General features: G+C 37.6%; 1 protein-coding gene across 6 annotated transcripts in view; it reads right to left on the reverse strand.

Annotated features, from left to right (window-relative positions):
• TENM1 (teneurin transmembrane protein 1) overlaps window positions 1-21,405 on the reverse strand; it is a 761,089-nt gene that overhangs the window by 237,377 nt on the left and 502,307 nt on the right. For all 6 annotated transcript variants that reach the window (XM_010407691.4, XM_019290822.3, XM_039571802.1 and 3 more), the window contains one exon: window positions 934-1,212. In XM_010407691.4, coding sequence (XP_010405993.3) covers window positions 934-1,150 — 217 coding nt within the window. In that variant the 5' untranslated portion in view covers window positions 1,151-1,212. The remainder of the gene's footprint in view (window positions 1-933; window positions 1,213-21,405) is intronic.

Consider the following 21,405-nt stretch of genomic DNA (forward strand, 5'->3'; position numbering starts at 1 on the left):
GCTTGTTTGAGGATTTTGGGTTTGTTTTTAAATAAGTTCCATAAGCTTCAGCTGAGAAGTACTGGCCACATTTTAATGTAAGTTAACCACTTCCTTGAGGAGTAGGGAGTGACTGGCCCCAGAACCCTGTTGCTGTTAGCCCTTTAAGGGGACAGGACTCTCACTGCTTCTGACACACTGATTCCTACAAATATTCTCCCTGTCCCACCATCCTGCCTGGACTGGTGATAGAGCTGAAGGCAGCAGACAAGCTCTCTGCTCATTGTGTATAAAAGCAGCACGTGGGTTTACAGAGTCTGTCAGGAAATGCTGCAGTAAATTCTGCTCATTCCTTCCATTTCTTTAGTCTTTTTAGCTTCTATCTCTAATCAACCTTTTCCTTACCTTAGTTCAGCTATCATCACTGTTCAAATATTTCTCCTAATCACGCAAAAGGCTAAAATAGAAACTTAACTCTTGGTTTTTTTTCTTACAATACACTAATTAACTTCAGTTTTTAAATTACTTGATTATCTATACGATCAGAAATGTTAAGAGAATAGTTGTATTTGAATTAATTCACAGGCTTTGTAAGCACATGCAGAGATAGCCTGCAGCCTCAATGTTGATTTTATAGCAAAATGCACCCAACATATGCAAAGGTAGTAAATAATTTATCAGTCATAAACATAAGTAAGAAGAGTAGCTCCTACTAAAGAAAATATTTGTCTATAGCTAGCATGTGATGATTTCCAGAAGACCAGGCAGTCCAGACCATCCTGCCAAAAAAAAAAAAAAATCCAAAATTTCTGATATTACAGTATGATCAAAACTAGGTAAAAAGTGGGTTGATAGTATAAGTCTTTGAGAACAAAATGTTTGCTCAACTCCTGATATTGTTTCATAGTGCACAATCAGGAAGTAATAATCACAACTAGTAGATAAATTATTTACCTTGCGTGGACTGGTCAATGGCTTTTCTTTTTCTGCTATGACTATTATAGTTAAGTCTTAGCTCTTGGCTATATTCATTCAGAGTTTCTCTTGAGTCATAAGATTGCCTTTGCTTTCCACCATCTTCACTTTCATCTGAGGAACTTGTGTAAGTTAGATCCACTTCATGTTTAACTTTAGACAGTGGCTGGTACGGTTTGCAGTCCATCTGCTCCATCTCTGATTAAATAGGCTCAAAGTCATGAAAACAAGCCACTGGAATGCCTTAAGGAAACAGTCCTGGAAAAAAAAAAACAACAACAATAATTCATTTCAGACCTAATATATACTTTTAGGTCACAAGGGTCCAATTTTATTTTTTATTTATATAAACCAATTAAATTCCATTAATATCACTATAATCCAGGAAAGAAACTGAACATGTAACATTTTACTGTTTTGGCTTTTTAAAATAGAATTAAAATAACAACTACTTGAAGGAAAAAATTAAAACCACATCTTAAGCACTGTCCTATTAGACCAAGCAATAACTGTATCTTATGCATAAAATACATTACAGCAACTTCTATTCAGTATCAAAGCTAAGATGGAACAGTTACTATTTCTCTAAAGGGATGCATATTCATCTTAAGTGAAAACAACATTTTATGTCTTTTAAAATATGAAGCCTAGAAAGCAGAAAGTTCACTATTTTAAAGTATTCTCCTGTAAATTACATTGCATCTAATCAAGAATAAGAGACTTCAGACATTAGAAAACCACCAAACTTTTTAAAAATAGAAATATACCCCCTTGTTACTCTAGAAGAGCATGCAATGCTTCAGAAAAGGACATTTTCTTTTAGATTCTGAGGACATTTCAACAGGAAGAAGCTTCTACCCTGCAGTACAACCCTTTTTCTTCCCCTCCATTTCCCATCTGCACTCCTGCCCACACGGGGCCTATACAAATCCTCAGTGGAAGCTTCCAAACTGCAGCTTGAGTTTCGTGTATGTACTTGTATGACAATGTTCAAATCCAATATCCTTAAAATCAAGTGCATTGTGGCTGCATGTGCAAGTGGTGCACCTGTCCTGTATCTCTGCCTTCATTAAGCTGTTTCCATCACCAATTTCAAGACAAACTCTGGGATGAAATAACAGGCATTATGGCACAGCTTTTATAGCAGCATGGCTCACAAACAGAGCTCTGTTTGGTTTGGTCATTTTTGTTGTTTTCTTTCTAGATTAGCAGATATTATTAACCTAGAAAAACAAATGTAACAAAAAAAGGTGCCTGTAAACATTATTGCTAGAAAACAAAAAACCCCCATGGAAGTTCAAAGAGATTTTGCTTAGTTAGAAAGCAATTTCTCACAGCTTCTTAATGATTTTAAGGTCAGCAGCAAAGGGAAATAAGTTTAATACTGAGTTTGATATCAGCCCATTTCCCATCTGCAACAAGGACTTTTAACCCCATATACTATCAGCTGCGAGCATAAAAACAGAATCTCCAAGAGCAAAACATAAAAAGTGAAAACACACTAAAGGTAAACATAAAAACCCCACAGAAAGCACTTTCAAGAGAGCTAAAGAGATGATCAACTTCTGAAACTGTCTGAACGTTTGAGACACAGCTGGTGGTACTGCCAAGGTGTTCCAGAACAGCAAAACTTCATCTCCTGCTTGTGTGTCCTCCCAATGCTTTTGAAAGAATCACTTTCCTGAGCAGGAGTGGAAAACACTACACATGATGTGAAGAGGGAAGAAGGCATCTAACATTTCTCTAAAGGGAGAGAAAAACAAAATCCAGACCCTCAGAACCCCTGGAGGGAAGAAGTGAGACAGACCATTACAGCAGAAGTAACACTGTGGAGTGCATGCCTTGCTTTCTTTGCTTTCTCCAGGTTTCAGGAGGTTATCTGGAGAAAGAGGTTAAAGACATGTCTTTGCTTGAAACACTAAATCTCAGGGAGTTATAGCCCTTCAGAAACTAATGGCACCCGGATAAAGAGCTCTAGTATCAAAAAAACCCCAAACAAACCCAAACAAAAACCAACTCATACCTCCTACTCAACAAAGCAGGCTTGAAAGCACCTAAGTCAACAAAAAACCTCTTCGAGAGAGACAGAACCAAAAAGATGAACCAAGGAGCGGCCAGAGAGCAAAGCCAGCTGACAGTGTGTCATGGGGCTGCAGCCCTGAACAGGGACTGCGCTTTGGGTTGATTGCACTGCATCCAGTTGGTAATAAGATGCTTCTGTAGACAAGTTACTACTAAGTAATACTTGCTTCTCCAAAGCTATTTGCTTAAATAATTTACTGTTATTTGCCAAGACTGCCTATTATTGTCTCAGTTCAGTATTTATTCTGTGACTTGCTTTAATAGAGACAGAAGAACGCAAAGGGGCCGTGACTTACAAGCACAGAGCTGGCTTAAAAGATGAACTGACGACTCTGTAGAAATGGTTACTGACAGGAAAAAGCCTTCCAATATATTCTGTCTGACAGACTAAATGGAGACAAAGCTACAGAAGCCAGAGGAAAACAAGGAGAAATTAAGGGCCTCTATTAAGAAGATGCAGTAGAGAAGAAATAAATTTTGCACCAAGGCAACAAGTGCAAGCAGCCTCGGATGCAGGCAGTGCATCCTGCTTTCAAAAGTGTAAACCCATGAATCTGATAAATTTAGCTCATTACTGAAATGAGCAAATACCCCCCCCCTCACCCCCTAAAAACCAAAACACAGAAATTCCCCATAAAAGATGCTGTGCATCTATTTTGTGGGAGGTTTCAAGTGATTTTTTTTTTTTAAACAAGTAATAAAAAATTATTAGGATACACAGAAACCCATAAAACTTAAGTTGCAGTAAACAACTACTTAAGGAAGATTTATTTACATTCTTTCAAAAAAAGGTTTAATAACTAAACTCTTTAGTTTGTGAGGACTGTTTGTAGCAGGAATACATTTAATGATGTTAACCAAGGCAGCAGACAGATGAAATAATGTAAGCAATTAATATTAATTACATATTCCATGTCTTCTCTTTCACTGTGGTACTTTCACTGTGCTGCCCTCTCATGTGAAGGATGTGCATTTTTTCAATTCTAAATTAATGAAATATGTACTTTAAAACTATGATTTTATTATTCCTTGTTATATAAGGACAAGGATGATTTAAAAATATGACAACATGAATATCACAACATTCCACTGCACCTGCTCAGGGATGCTACTGTTGCCATTGCCACAGGTGCCCACATTTGCAGCAGCAGGGGTGCAAAGCCCTGGCACATGTGTGTGAAGCCACAGCTCAACTTTTCCCACTGTAGTTCTGACCACCAAGCCACGTCAGCACCAGGTCGGAATCCCCATCATCTTCAGTGCGCTCAGCACAGACCAGGAAGACCCAGCATGAAGTTTTATACCCTTTGTGGTAGAGGGATGTGGACACAGACGTAATGCAGACACATCCCAACTCACCTGTCTAACTCTTCCCTCCCCGCACCAAATTCATTTTACCACAGCCGTCGAAAACTCAGCAGTGCTAAAGGCTCACACAAGGACTAAAGATACAGCACCAGAGCCTGGAATGTCACAGGAAACCTCAGCTTCCTTTCACACAGGGACCAAACTTGCGCTTCCTTTATTTTTGCTTAGGGCATTAGTGTCTCACAAACCCACACCCACCTGGGTCTGACATGAGAGCAGGTGGTAAGTAATTTCCAAGAACTGGAAAAATACTACATAAAATTTTTCATCAAAAAATGCTTTTATGCACCAGAAACACATGATTTAAAACAGATCAAATCTTCAAGCTTTTCTACAGTAAGAGATTCAGTTAAATTTAACAAATGATGGTATGGTACAATAACTTGAATTTAAACACTGGCAGTCAAATACTTCATTTCATATTTTGCTTGGAAAAATACAACACAGTAAGCAACTCAAAATGCTGAAATAGGGCAGGAGTATAAAGCATATTGCCTTGATGTTTACACAGGTATCTTCAAATAACTGGCCCTCAAGTACCTAAACAAAACATCCAGCCAATCAATATCAAGCTGACCTTGTCAGCAAAATGATGAAGTCTCATAAAAGCTTACAGTTCCTGTAAGTGACCTTTCTGTAAGTGTCTTAATGCTCTCCTCCTCACAAGTAGCACTATTTTGCCCTTTCCATCACTGTTCTGTTACTGAAAGGTTTCAAAGAATATGTAATAAAAAATTATAGAAAAATATTGTGTGCTGATTGTACACATAAACATATAAATATATAAAATATATATTTAGGCACTGAACAGCAGGTAATTCTGAACCATATTTCAAAACAGATATCATATGCATCTTACAGTCGACTTTGTAGAAGAATGAACGACTATTAACTTAAATTTACAATAAAATACTTTTGCAAATCCAAAAAAGTAAAAAAGTTCTATTGGATAGGAAAATACCACCCTTGAAGTAATACAGACATATGTGGGATTTTTATGTATGATTTATGCAACCTTCTATGTGCACACTGTACATGTTGTTACAAACTATTTTCATCTTTCACTTACATCAAGATCCTCTCCCCTCAGCCACTCCACTTCTCTCTTCTGCTCAGATCAGCCTTCTTGCTCAGGAGCTCAAGGTAACTGGTCATGAGAAAGGCTGTGCTGAGGCTGTTTGCAGCGCCCATCAACAGGTATTTCATAACAAAACTCACTGTATGCACTTACACTGCCCAGAGGCTCCGTGTGCCAGCACAAGCGGCTGCAGCCGCCCTGACCCCGGAGGAGACTCTGGAACCCACAGCTCGGTGCCCAGCCACCAATGCCTAACAACAAACTCCTGGTTAGGGTGAGAACCCATAACCCCCTGGTTTAGTGATTTGTGTATTTTAAGATGATTGGTTAATGTTTTTCCCTTCCTGTTTTATGTATGAAGTCATAAATATTCATGTCCCTTAGTTAACGATGTATTAGTTCCAGAAAGTTCCGTTCTCCTCGACATCCCATTGGTTACTTCCCTTGTTCCCACCTATGTGTTGTTCCTGTTGCTTCCTTTGGCTTCAGCCCTGCCTCCTTCCCTTTGTCCCATTGGCTGTATCCCTTATCCCCGCCTTTCCATCCTTCAGTATAAAATCCCTGATCGCGCCGATATTTTTGTCTCTTTATCGCTGGTCCGTGCATGTGAATAAACCTTAGTGTGGAACCCATAGGAGGAGTCCCCTCTCTCCTTCTTTGCCTCCGGGCCTCACAGCTAGCCCAGGAGCAGCTCCCTCGGTGAGGAGCTCACTCTCTGCCCTTTTTGGGTGAAGCTGCCGTGAACCAGAGGGTGCAGCCAGACCTCCGGGCTTCTGCAGTGTTTTTCCTGGCCATCACGCCCTCAGCTCTGCACTCGAACACAGCGGTGCCACAGAGATCACGTTACTTTAATAGTGCTTTTTACAAATTCTTAACAGGCTGCTCTGATAGGGTGCCCATTTAATGAACAAATTTCCTCAGTGATTACCCACCATCAGCCCCATCAAATCACCAGTGGCACACCCAGTCGGTTTCCAGTAAGTCCAGAATTATTTAGAGAGGTCAGGTTATGATTGCTAATGAGTATCATGTAGCTGAACAGGGTCCTCCAGAAGCATACAAGATCAAAAACATGAGAAAGTGTAACCTTTGTTGGCCTCAGCTAATCATTATGTTTAATACTCACATAGTCCAGACTATTTAGAATTAAAATGTAATTGCAGTTACAATGCTAAAATATAACCAGGGACCTGTGCTCCTTCTCTCCTATATTTCTTTTCTTTCAACACATACCCTTATCTGAAAGCTACCATTTGCTTATTGCCTTTTCAGCCCAGTAGTTTCTGAAACTGAACAGCTAAGCAGCAATATCAGCTCTGGACTGCTGAAGGCAAAAAGAACAGCACACCTTTATTCTGCAGGTCTTTCTGAAATACAAAACTATAAAATATGAAAGGCAAAACAGAGCAAACACTCTTGATTTAAACCTTTGAGAAATGCAATACCAAGGAGAAAAGGTAAAAACATTCTGACCTTGTACATACCTTCAAAATATATATCCCTCAAATATTTGTCTAGAGATTATAAACAAAAGGAAGTCCCTTTAAGTTCTGTCTTACAGAACACAGCAAGGAAGATACCAGCTAAAGGAATTGAGCAGCATTAGAGCAGGAAGAAATAATGTTTCTATGTGATACATGGAATTAGATACTATGAAGAAATACGGAAAATCTGCCTAGTCTGGAGGATGGAAGCAGACAGTACTTTTCAGTGGAAGGAAAAATCTCATACTAAAAATCAAGAACGAGTGGCAGAACGCAGTCCCTAGAAGATGGAATGAAGAAACAGAATTTAAAAAAAAGTCTTCCAAAATTCGTATGAACATTTTCTGTGGATCATAAAGTATTAACACATCAAAAGATGTTTGAAGATGAAATAAGGATGTATGGATCAGTAGGTACAACATGTCCAGTATTTATGAGGGAATGAGTGAGATTGTGAAATGTTGAGACACTGTTATTCCTGCAGGTGGACTACATAGCACCTCTTAACAAGAACAGATGCACAGATAAAAGATGACAATCTTAGAATATGTTTTTTAACGTATCTTTCTAAATCAGATATGTAGATGCAAACTAGAGCTTTCAGGGCCATGCTATGGGTTTAACACACTCCCTAGAGAATGTGCTCTTTTAACTTTTGGATGGATTACACTGGCTCATACATTTACATGTCATTGTGATAGATGCAAGTGGAATAAGATTCATTTTCACATTTAATGATCTTAATTTAAAATTAGTCAAAGTCTAATTTAATTCTAGTTAAAGTAATTCTAAGTGTTGTCCATTATATCTGAAGTTTCAGAGAGAAAACTGCAGAATAAAACTGCAAAGAAAGTCAGGTTGTTGCAGTATTTTGTGGCATATGGTAAGACTGAAAGTGATCTTAAAAACATAAGTTATGTCAGCTACTCAACTGTGATACAGAATTCTTGGCCAACACATGCCCTTCACTTTACTTGGAGAATTGCCACTGACTGTAAGAATCACACAAGTCCCTAATGTCTTCTTTGGAAACTCATTTGATGTTGCTGAGATTCAAGGACAAAAGCTCAAGTTCTACTGCTGTGGGACACAGTATGTTCACGATGCAGGGCGATATATCCTGGGCAGGTTCAGAATATCTCCTGAACATGAAGTCTTTCTGAAAAGCTGTACTTTAGGAAATACAATTCCTAATTACATTGCAGAATAACTCATAGTGTGAACATTTTTTCATTTTAAAAAATAGAAACACTGTGAACACCCTCCCACCATCTCAACACTTCAACTAGGAATCCTAAAGAACATGAAAAAGTCTTGGCTTAAGTGAAACTAGCCAAGTGCTTGATATCTACAGATTTGGTCCCTAACACATGGTCAAGTCATCTACTGCCTTTTCAACTTAATTCCTAACTGTATGGCAGGGACAATATACAGAAGGAGATAAAAAAAGTCTGGCCTATATGAGAGTGTAGTCTGAGACTACAGGAACAGATATTCCAATATGGATCTCCCAGAATGATTTTTTACTCCAAGAAGGATGTGTGGTCAAAGCTGTTAACTCCTTAGTAAAATATATTTTAAGAAGACAATAGAACTAAAGGAACGTTCCCCCTCACATTCAGGAATGCCTGGGACAACTGAGTTTCCTTGCATTGTACCAGACATTCCCAAAACACCCCAGGCACTTCCTTGTACTAAACACATCCACATGAAGTGTTAAAATGCTTGCCAGTGGAAGCTCAGGTTGTTCTCCACTGTTGTGATTACTGCTCTGTTGACAAGAGCATATTTTTGCATTGTAAAGACCTAAAATTAGAATACTCCACTTAGTAGTTGAGCTCTATGAAAATACAGTTGAATGTTGGTGCTCTTCTGAACTAAAGAGGCAAATACTATAAAAATATTTGTATGTGTGTGTATATATATCTGCACTGCTCTAATTTGTCTAACAATACAATACAATACTGAGGTGTACATGCACTTGTGCATATGCAGGTAGGAGAAATGGATTCTTTGTTTCATCTAGGAGTAACTTTGGATGGTGCACTGTTTTAAAATACACTGGCACTTGGCAAGTGGTATCATTTGTATGTGACAAGAAAATTGAATTGTGCTTTGGTTATTTTTTGATAATGCAAATTGGCACAGCCATCAAATTGAGATAATTATTGCTATGTCTCTTTTCCAACTGTGTGCTTAATTAAGAAGACCCAGTAAGGCTTAATTAGAAAAAAAGTAATTGTTAAAATCGGGTTTAGCTGCTCAGAGATCATAAAAATTGAAAATTACATGTTCTGTGCAGATACTATTAATTTTTTGAGGCACCAATTTAAATTTTATATCACAATAAGCTTAACACATGAGAGTAATTTACAACGCATGGATACCGTGGAACATCTAAACTACAGTTCAAGTATTAGATTTTCACTGATACTAGGATGCCTTGGCAATGGTGTTTAAAAACATTCAGCTGACAATTTTTTCTTCATGTTCACTTTCCCTGTTTTTAATTAGAATAATGGAAGTCTTCTTTAAGCAAACTAGACATTCACCAGAGTATTTATGGACTATCAAAGCATACGAACAACTCTAATAATCATCACATTTGATGAGACAAAAGATTTCATCAATTGACATCACAGTAAACAAAGTCAGTTTCCTGGTAGATTCCCCACCCCCTCCCCAGCATTAGGAGTTGTTGTGTCAGATCTCAAGGAGCCTTAGCAATTTTCATTTCCCTTTGCAATACCAAAAAACCCACCTACTAAAAATCTCTGAAACGAAATGTTTTTGTTTCAAAACCAGCTCCCCACACTCAGTTGAAGTTTGCTAATGGGACACATTATCTTAAATATTATTAGCATCTCTTTAGTATTGTCCACTTCTCAGATTTCATGTGGCTTATTCATATTTAGATTGATGACCTTTTTGGAGTAATTTATTTTTGTTACATTTTAGGATTTCTAGAAGCAGCACTGATTCAGCAACTTGTTTTATTTCCAGCAGAGGCTCACAACGTTGGTGCACTTACAGTAGGCATAGGATCTATAGTTTAATGTCTTGCAACTATTCAGATTTTCAATTAAGTTATCACAGCAGTGCTCAGAAATTTTTTGAAACCACCATTAATTACTGCACACAGAAAGTGAACATTTCAGTCTTTTCCTAAATAGTTTTCTTCTGCTCTTCTAACTCTGGGAAGAAATACCATCAAGTATTATGCAGTTTTGACATCACCCACTAAGTTAAAACTTGAAAAGCTTTTCAAGTATTTGAAGTACTTTTTGCAAGAAGACCTGACTACTGCCTGACCACAGGACCAACATCTGCTTCACCTTCATCTGAAGCATCACTCAGGCTGCTATTCGTGTGACTGACACCATCATTCCTGAGAAGTGATCTTTCTGTTCCTTTTCTTCTTGCTTTGATGTCTGTCAAAGTATTCAGTGTCTCCAAGTGCCATTGTTCTGACAAGCAGACCCTCCCAGTGGACTTGTACTATATACTGTGACTCCCAGAACCGCTATTATTTGAGCTGGTGTCAGATTGATTTTCTTTCTGTTCATGATACTGCTATGATCTTGCAGGGTTGAAATTACTGCTGATTTATGCCTTGATGCAACCCCTCGAGAACTGGCTTGTATCAGCATGTCACCTATGAAAAGGTACATTTGAATCCTCAGAGATCTTTTTAGTGGAACCTTTGTTCTCATTTCAATAGAGAATCCTTTGTAATGACTGTTTGCTAGAAATTTCTCCTGCAAGTACCAAGAGTCTTCTGTAGTGCAAACTGGAAGTATATTATGCATCCATCCATTTTCACCAGTTTGTGAAGCCTTCTTGGAAGAGATTATTTTAATTTGTCCATCTAAAACTTCACAGTTTTTGCAAATTGATTATACCATTTTTTTTTAGTACTCTACAAAGAAAATGCAGGTAGTGCTGGCACTGAAGAATGGGAGTATTTCCCAGCTGTATTCCCAAAGGCTCAGCTACATCTGGGAATGGTAACAGACTGAAAACATACAAACATGCCTCTAGTGTGTTTGTGGAAGATTACTGCCTTTTATGCTCAGGCCTTCTTTTTTTCAGACTTGAGAACAGCAAAGAGTATCTATTGTTTAAGCATTATTCACATTTTTACATATTCTGCCTATTAGCATGACAGACAGTTTTTGCACTCTCATTATGAATAGCTTCTTGACTACATCTTTGTGAGCTGTTTTCCCAGAAAAATGGGGAAATAGTGTCTTCTGCAGAAAAACACTAACAGGGAGGCAAAGATTTTACATTTAAGCAATTCTAATAAGGCAAATTGCAGTTGAAATAATCTTCCTGTTCTTACCATCAGTCTCTGAAATACTAATTTTTTATGTTTTGTTTTACTGTTGGTAGAGCTGTTTGCCCATGTCTTTCAGTGTAAGTGCTTCTCGTACAGATACCGTCCTTTCTCCTAGTTCAGGCTGCACTGTCCCCAGTATCCTTTTCAAGAGCGACTGAAGCAGCCATTTCTTTTTTTGGAAACTGGCATTTCTGCAATAACCAATTCCAGTTCAAAAGTAAATGGGACTCTGCTGCAACTGCTTCTTCCAACTAAGCAAGAAATTAAACAGAGGTGTGTAAAAACCAAGCAGTCCTACTCTCTTGTTTGAGTGTTGGCAGGCATGAACCTTCACAAAGAAATCAATGTCTCTGATCCCCACAGACTGCCAAGTGAGAACGACATGACTACAACCACACCATGGGTACATAAAATAGGAAAAATTAAACCATGCTACACTTCAGTTTTTCAGGTAAGTACTCAAAATTCTCAGCTACTTGAGCTCTTATATATCTAATAATTACTATCGCTATGACCACCCTACTTGGCAAGAACAGTGTCTCCTTAGCACTTGTACAATGACTCCTTTTAGCTCAGCTCCCTTCCTTCAGCTGAGAAATCACAGCAAGGAGAGAGAGAAGGATGAAACTGAAATATGACTCTTGTCTGTTGCTTTTATATATGTATACACATATGTGCACACATCTATCTCTACTAGCTGCATTTAAAAAAAACAGAATCATTATCCTTGTGGATGACAATTCTGCCCATACTAATTCTATTTACATGGGGAGCACTGTAGTGTACTTTTAATGTGAAGCTGTGTTTCTCTCACGAGCAAGGAAAATGTCACCTTCCTTTCCCAAAGCACCAAAAGACTCCTTTTATTGTCACAGAACACAATTATATGTTAGAGCTCTGCTGTCTCTTTCCAGCCAACAAGGCAAGAAAATGACCTTTCTTTAACCTATGCCTGAATTGCATTATGTTTGGTTCAGTGGATATCCTTTTTTATATTCTCCCGTATCAAATACATCCATACTGAGGTTATGAAATGGGCACCTGCCTTTCACATCTGCCAGTGATTTAATTTTTTCCAAAAACTTGCTTTCAGTTGAGGAGGGATGTTAACTCTCATCTCCCATTTCATATCCTAGTTTGCAACATTTGTAAATACCTGAAAACACTCAAAGCTGCAAAGACACTGCCAGCAGAATTTGGTTATTGGCTGCTGCATTTTGCCCCATGACATGATCATGTAAAAGGTCAGGAAGAAATATGCCATCCATACTCACTCGCTGTGTACCACACTGTGACCCTGTGCAGAATGACAATGCCTTGAAACAGTCCCCATATTTCTTCCCCATTCTGTGAAGCAACCTGCATTTCTGGTCTGTCTTCATTTATGGGCAGGTTGGTAATGAAAGGAGAGAGACATTCCCAGCACAGGTATCTCAACTGTGCTTTGGTTTATATGCACAAGATGCTGGGGGAAGCAGAAAAATGCAGCTGTGACATTAATAAAGTAAGCCAGTGCTGATCTGCACAAGAGAACAAGTCAGCAGGGGAGGATTTGTAAACATGATGCTAAATGACAAATATCATTGCTGAAGAAAATTATGCTGTACAGCTTCACAGAGTATTATTTTTAAAATTAAGGAAGTTCAGAGACAAAAGAAAACCACGCAAATCATTACTTACACACATAACTCATATCTCAAGTAGCCAACTAAATAGGCTCCCCTAAAAAACATTTGGCATCACTGCTGATCTGGAGGCAATTCTGAATATGCATTTCAGTGCTTTTAGGTGCAGAGGAGTTCTAAGGTTCAGCAATTTGTTATGTGACAAGGTTTGTGTCAACTGTTATTAAAGATGACTCATATTAATGTAACTGCTCTAAGAAGAAAAGTTGTGTAGCCTAAGGATACCTTCCTAAATGCTACCATTTTAGCAGCACTCTGTTGTAACTGCAGACATGCACCAGAGACAGGCTGGGAACATACATTAACCTTGTGAAGATCATCCTTCTCTTAAAAGCTTATGTCTGATTTTCTGCTATTACATTACACTGAAAATGGAAAGTGCCAAACATTCAAAACAAAATGAAATAGTCATTTCTTGTTCTGTAGTTAAAGAAATCTCTGTATACAGTCAAAGACCAGTTTAAGACCTTTTAGGAATTGACTGTGAAGTAAGGATAGGACCTCCATTACCAGTAACAATAAAAAGACATGAGAAATGTCTGCACTAATTCCTCTGAAGCAGACCAAATGAAATACAGCTTCATGCGCACCTACAGCAGTCTCTATAAAATTAAGGAACGAAAGTGCATTGTTCAAGATAAAACAAATAAAAAACCCCAGCTAACCAACCTACCACAACAAAAAACCACAAGCAAACCAAATGAAAAACAACCCCCCAACCCCACGCCAAATCACTGTAGCTGCACAGCATGATCCTCTTCACACAAGGACAAGTCTGCAGATACTCCCAGAGCACAATTTCTGACACAATCACTTATTAAGCACCTAGCTCTCGGGTGGTGGTATTTGTTTGTGGTTTTTACAAACACATGTAAATCTTCTGGCTTCAAAAATACTGCATGTGAAAGAGTTTTAAACTAGGCAAATTTTTAACTCCTAGAAAAAACACAGAAATTCCTTACACACATAGAATCTACTTATATTTTTATATCATATCCTTGTAAAATTACAAGGAACTCAAATCTGTAGTCTGAACTATAAACACTACCAGGAAATCTGATACCAAAATCAACAAAAGACCTTTTCCTCAGTTCAGCTCCAACAATTCCCAAACTCATTATTAAACAGACTTTCAGCTGTTTTCATCAGGATTGAAGACCTAATCACAGTTAAATAAAAATCAAACTCTTGTTCCTGCTCCTACACATAATTCTTACAACAGTCAACCTTGAATTACATGTGGTGACGCTGCTGCCAGAAAACCACGACAGAAATGAAATGGCTCTGGTTCATGCACTGTTCTATGGGGGCTTTTCTGAGAACAGCAGAAATCTGGTTGCAGGGTGACATCCCAGCTGGAGCACTTGATAGGGGAAACAATCATCAGTGGCTTCAGCTGATCTATATTAGCTGATCCATTCCCATTTTAGGGAACGGGTCATTGAATGAGCATGACAGAGCAAGCATCATTTTTAAAAAAAAGAAAGCAAACAGTGAACTTGTTACTGGAAATTGCTGAATAGTTGGAGGAAGGAAAAAAATGTAATCAGTAGTCTAAAAGAAAAGAGAATTAGTTTCAATTTTATTTCTGCAGTTAGTGGAACATTAAAAAAAAAAAAGAAAGCTAAAACCAACCCAACAAAAAATTTAAGCTATCACTACACCAAGTTTTATGTAACAGATATTGTTGCCTGGTAATTCAATTACACCACTCAATTCCTCTAAATAAATTCAAGGATGAGCACACTTACAGAACTGGACTAAGAATTGTAAGGCTCGCCAGAACCATTTCCAGGCATTACTACATTCAATACCACGATGGCCAATGTGCTATCTGACAGAAGGACACAGAAGTATTTCTACTTTGATTTCCCCCAGCTTAATTAGAACTTTTTAAAGTTGCTTTGCCTTTAATTCCTAACACATTTATTATTCCTCTGCGCCTTTATTTCAATTGATCTCCAAGGTCAGTTCCATAGCCCAGGCATTTCTTTCTTACTGAAATCCTACATTTGAAAAGCCATGCCTCAACAACACATCTATGTGCATGACTCTCTGTGAAGCCTTCTTGTTTAACACCTAAAACTGCAGATATCGAAGCTCGATTTTCCTGTAGCACTTGTGAAACTTTTTTTGTCAAGTGAAGTACCAGGAGTCTTGTAAAATCTTGTAAAGTGCAAAGGCCTTTTGTTCTTTAGCGTGACAATCCTAACTAAGTCTCTTGATTAAATACAGTGTCGAGGAACTTGGTAGGTGTTCAAAATATTGCAACACCAGTACTTTAGCAAAACCAAGAAATGAACAAATAGACTATTTTCTACTTTAGTGGGGAACAAGAGAAATTTTTATACATTAAAGAAAAGAGAAAACACAAACTGCAGCTGCAATAACCAGACATCACCCTGTAGGAATGTGAATACTGTCTTAAGAGTTTTGTAATTTACTATTGGAAAAATTAGCTCATTAAGATTAAAAAACTTAAAAGTTACAGAATTAAGGTCATCTTCAATATTGTCCTCTTAAATGTTTCAACATAAATTCTGAGCAAATAGACTGAAACTGCTGGAGTTGCAATCCTCATCACTTCATTGACTTTTAAAATTAGAAATACTTTTGTGATTTTTTTTTTTCAGGGGTGGCAAGACACGTTCTTCTAAATCTGCATTACTTCTAAGAATTTACATGCATTCCTCTAAAACTTGATGGGAGCTACACCAACACACAGTGGCATAAATGAGTTTAAACACAAACTTCATGGATTTAGCAATGTAATCCAGTGATTTCTGCTCTGCAGTTCAAATAAGACAACTAAGAGAACCATTACACTGGGAGAAACAGTGAAAAAAAAAAAAGTCTTATTAGCAGCTTGAGAAGGTCCATTTTACAACCACAGATGTTTTGAGGCTAAACTACTTCAATAACTTGGCTTTAAATCATCTTAAACTGTATTACAGTTCAGAAGTAATTCAGATAAACTGTATTAGGTGAGTTTGGAATTAAAAATCCTCCTTTATCCATTCAGTAGAATGGAAGTAAGAGACAAGTGAATACTTTAGTGAAAGTGCACGGCACACAAAATGTTAAAAAGTGATTTAAGTATTCATTACTTTGTCTCGGTAACATTCAAATATTGGTGCACATCGATCACAAATTAATCAATTGACCAAAACACCAGGTAAATTTATGTCCCTGATGAGTTTAAACATAAAAGAAGACATGAGAAATTGAATTCTTATACCATAAATATCTTGGCTGAATTTGGAATGTAATCAACATTATCATATTTACTGAACGTTAAAGACTTAAATTAATGAGTACCATGTGTTTATCTACCAAATTTCAACTTGCTAATCTAGTCTGATCGTCATTTTCCAAGTCAAATGGTTATGAGAAATGCTCAATGAATGTTTAATAATGATCAAATGACTCTTTATAGCAAAACAAACAACCCAAACTTAACACAGAATACATTTTCATTAGCACATGAAAATAGGAAACAGATCTGCCAGAGATACTGGTGTTCATAATAAAAAGTAACCCATTAGTATAAATGTGTGCATTTCCTGCAATGACAGGATAAGAAAGCAACACATTTAGTGATTTGCGTGGCTGTATTTTAAAATACTAGTTCAGATTTTAGCTAATGGATACTAATACTCATTAAAAAAAATCTTTAAAATGCAAGAGTAATAAATATATTTGTGAAAAGTTATCTGAAACATTAAACATTCATGTAAAAAGTGAAGCACTCTGCCCATGAGACTTATCCTGCTCAGAAGACATGGACTGATTGAGAAAAAGCCTGAGTAATGATGGCAAAATATGAAGAAATTTCTCTGCCAATTCCCACTGACAGGGTCGCAACATTGGGATATTGTTAGTGCACAGCCTGTATCATGTGGTCCTTTCTATCAGGTCCATATTTTTCCAAAAACATAACTGAAGAAATAAAGAACAGTACTCCTGACTGCCAGGTTTTTCAGTTCAGTATCCAGACCTTTATATTCCCAACCCATGGAAGATTATTTCTGATTGAGCCACATTAAGCAGCGAACTCCACAGTTGGTTTAGATTTTGTAATTCAGAGTTCTTTTAGCAGGATTAGGTTGATCTCAGCAGAGATGCACAGATTCCTGAGAAGTTAAGGTCTCCCAGATTTAAAATAAATAAATAAATGAGTCCAAGTTAATCATCAGAAACAGCCTAATCAGATTAAGGTTGTGAACTCTGGACTACTACAGTGTTTTCCAGCAGCTTGGCATGCTTAATCCACAAATGGATAACTCAACACAAAGCATTTCTATCAAATATTTCCTTGCAAGATACTAAACCTATCATTTTGGTAAAGGAAACAAACATCTCTGCTAAATCTGATATTTAACCAAGATCTTTAAGTGAGCTATTAAGGCTGCATTTAAAAATAACATTAGTGCACATCAAAAAATTCTTCCCATATTATCTATTATTTGAATTACTTTTTATGAAACATTTTCAAGAAAATATTCAATATATTTCAGGATAATATGCCTTCTTTATCTATACGGATAGTAACGGGACTAAATAGCACAGAGCCATTTCAAAACACCATTTCATTAGAAGTGGCTTGGTTCACACCACATATGGTGTAACTGCCTTATTAGCAAAGGTCATCCTCATAGTCCAGTATTATTTTGTACATTTTACTTGTCAATTAAGCTTGGATGAGCACATACAGTTAACAGATTGAACAAGTTGTGCAGATGTTTCCCATCAACTCCTGACAAATCAGAGATAGGTAAGGACATATTCTTCAAAACTACAAGCAGAAATTAAGTCTGACATGGAATTCAACATAGCTTGCAGCTAAGAAAGTGCATTTTCCTTTCACAAAGAGTAAGCCATTAATACATGGCATTTGCCATAAACAGGGCCACCTAAGTAGTCCAAACTGATGTATCTATTTATTTTACAACAAATACATAAAATTACAGATACCTGGATTTATAAGTACAAGTATTTTCTAAGATCATGATCCCTGCTTGGCTTTCTACACCTCTGAATAAACTTCTCTGATTTTCCTGTTGCTTCACTTCCACTTGCAGCTTAACATGCAGTGTCTTCTTGTTTACCCCACCCAAACTCAGTGTTTGGAACATGTGATAATGTTCCACGTTTCAGCCCTCACAGTCTGTAAGAGAGGGTAATTTCTATTCCTGCTTCATCTGAATCATAGCATTGTTAAGGTTGGAAAAAGCTCAGATGATCCCGTCCATCCATTAACCCAACACTGACATGTTCACCACTAAACCATGTCCCCAAATGCCACATCCACACTTTTTTTGAATACTTTCAAGGACTGTAATTCCATAATTTCCCTGGGCAGCCTATTTCAATGACTGACCACTGTTTCAGTTAAGAAATTTTTCCTAATATCCAATTTAAACCTTCACTGGTGTCACTTCACGCCTCGGCCTGTTCTTCACTCCCTGGGTGAAGAAACCGAACTCCACCCGGCTCCACCCTCCCGTCGGGCAGCTGTAGAGAGCTGTAAGGTTGTCCCTGAGCCGCCTTTTCTCCAGGCTGAGTCCCCGCAGCCCCCTCAGCTGCTCCTCATCAGACTTGTGCTCCAGACCTTTCCCCAGCTCCAGTGTTCTTCTCTGGACACTGAAGGAAAAAAGTGTGACAGGAGCTCTTCTGCACTAGCCCTGAAATTTACCTCAGCCCTCTGCAGAACAGCACTCTCAGCCAAGACATCCCAGGCTGGATTAATTTGCAGCAAAGCAATATGCAGGAAATTAAACTGTGTTTGTCATGGAAGATAAAACATGATCATCCATTTTACTGCACACCTCCAGAATATGAGGGTTTATCCAAGAGCTAATACTGATAAATACTGAAAAGAACCCTAATTTAGAACAAGTGTTGATTTCTTAAAAGAATGACACACAACTGAACACACGTATATCTGACTTTATGGCTATGCAAACAATATTTCATTAGTCATTTTTGCCCCAGCTATAAAGCATCACTCGCATTTATCCATTAGTTTTTCATGGAAATACTCTGAACATATATTGGGCAACTTCTAATTAATTTTCACTTGTCTTCTAAGACAAGAACAAAACCATTTTTCTTCAGAACAAAACAGTTGCCTAAAAAACCCCCCTGTAAACTAGACAGCCTTTTATTCTCCAATATTACTCATTTTTCACCAGAAGTAACAGATTTAATGCCAATGAATATATGTTTAATTTCTAAATAAAAGTGTATCACCTCTCCAGTACAATCAATACAGAGCTCCTTGATTCTGAACATATTTTTGAAGAACAGTTTAAGCGGTCGTACATGTATAAATATTGCCTCAATTTTCCACTGTTCATTCTATTGCCATGAAAATTAGAGATAAACTTGAAATGTGCAGACCAGACACACTCACTCCTTCATTCATCAAAGAGCTGCCACTGACAATGGGATCATACATCTAAGTAATATAAAAGCATCAGCAGCTTTAGATTCCTTTGATAACATTTATCCTTTGTTAGTTTCTGAACAGCACCCATTACTTTATAACACTATGGCATTATCAAAGCCTATAAGAGCTATTCTGCCACAAATAATACACATTTTTCATGCCAGTCTCATCAGAAGGAGGAGACCTTCACTGTGTTTCGAAAAATATATTATAAACATCTACATGAAGTTTAAATTTCTATCAATAGGTGGCAACACTGTTATGTATAACATATGAAGCACACGTGTATACGTACGTGCATGTGCCCAGACAATTTCTATACCCCTCCAGCCCATTTTGCTTAATTTTATTTTAAATGTCACCTGACACCATTTTCCAACAATGTACAAGTAAAACCAATCTGGTTCGTGTGATTTTTATAGAACATATGTGTGGATTAACAGAACATTTGAAATTATTTTAGTAGTTCTCCCTGACAGACTGCAAACTGTGCCAGTTGGATTAGGAGGCTAATATGTACATTTGGTGTATGATCAATAGAATACCATGGTTGCTCCTTGGGGACCAACAGATTTTTCAGGAAGATTGAGGAGTTGCTCTTGCCCCTTGTGAAGCCTAAATGGCTGCCAGGGCACTTACGGCATTTTAGGGGTGTTGAATACCTTTTGCTCGTTTGTCATCACAACCAAATTTTATATTGCAACATGCAGCAGAAAAAATTCAATTTGTGAACATGAAACTTTAAACATGGTCATCTGTTGAGCGTGTCTTATGTTGAGTCTCACATCCCAAATGTATTAGTCATGTGCAGGGGAAAAAAGGGTTCTGGTTGGTGATTTAAAATTGCTACTTCACAGAAGCTCCTGAGCTACAGTCAGGGCATGAGATTCACTCGAGGTCAGAGGAGCTGCCACAGGTAATCAGAAACAGAATCTGGCCCTCCTGCCCGATCCTGAGCTTTAGCCATGAGCAGGTGTCCCCCGGCAGATCACATTGTATTCACCACAGTCAGTGAAGCCAGAGCTCTGTTAAAGCTGAGGTATCTTCACATCAGCTCAAAGCACAGTGGAATAATTAATTCACTTTCCAAATACGTTTTTTTTTAAGCTTCTATCACACTGAACATGAATAGCTCTAGAAGGCCTAGTGCTACTAAACCTACAATTCTATATATGCTGTTAGTCTATAGAGAAAAGCTAAACCTTCAAAGAGGCAGGATTATACAATTGAGATAGCAGCTCAAAACACACAGATAGGCTTTTGTTATTTTCTGAAATACATTCATCTCCATTTTCAGCAGGAGCTTTTTTTTTTAACTAAAGAAAAATCCAACTGTGTATTCCCAACTGATAAGAAATGAATTTTGGTGTCAATGCAATGGGAAATCTGTAGGAATTTTGATAAAATATCTTTCTGGTGGGGAGAAAAAAGGCATCAAAAAGGTTATGTTGGACCATTTCAGGTACCATGGCTACAGCTGCCCAGAAAAGGCTTCCTGTGTTACCTCTTTTTGGATACTCCATGAAGTTTCAGTTTAGCAGCAATGTCACGTGCTGGGGAGGGTTCAGATATCATAAAAGCAACTTACAGATTACTTGGATAACATTCAAAGTGATATCATAATTTAAACTACTCCAAGTGTTTTGAGAAGAGTTAAAATCTATCAGGACTAACATATAAAAAAACTGCACAAACTCTTTTATAAATTTGCATACATAAATGCTGCTGTGTCTCAGTACACACGTAGAGACACCGCACAGTTACTCTTATTAGAAGCACTGTCTCTGCACTGCCACCAAACTTGCACAGGGAACAGCATTGTTATTCTAAGAGAACTCAATAAACAAACTGAATATATGTTTTTATTGATAGCACAATGTAACCATCTCCAGGTTAAACAAACTAAACTCAAAATATGCATATGTGCATGGCAGTAACAGTTAGATTTAAAACAGTAGCCA

This window comes from Corvus cornix, chromosome 4A (assembly GCF_000738735.6).
Source record: "Corvus cornix cornix isolate S_Up_H32 chromosome 4A, ASM73873v5, whole genome shotgun sequence".
NCBI lineage: Eukaryota > Metazoa > Chordata > Aves > Passeriformes > Corvidae > Corvus > Corvus cornix.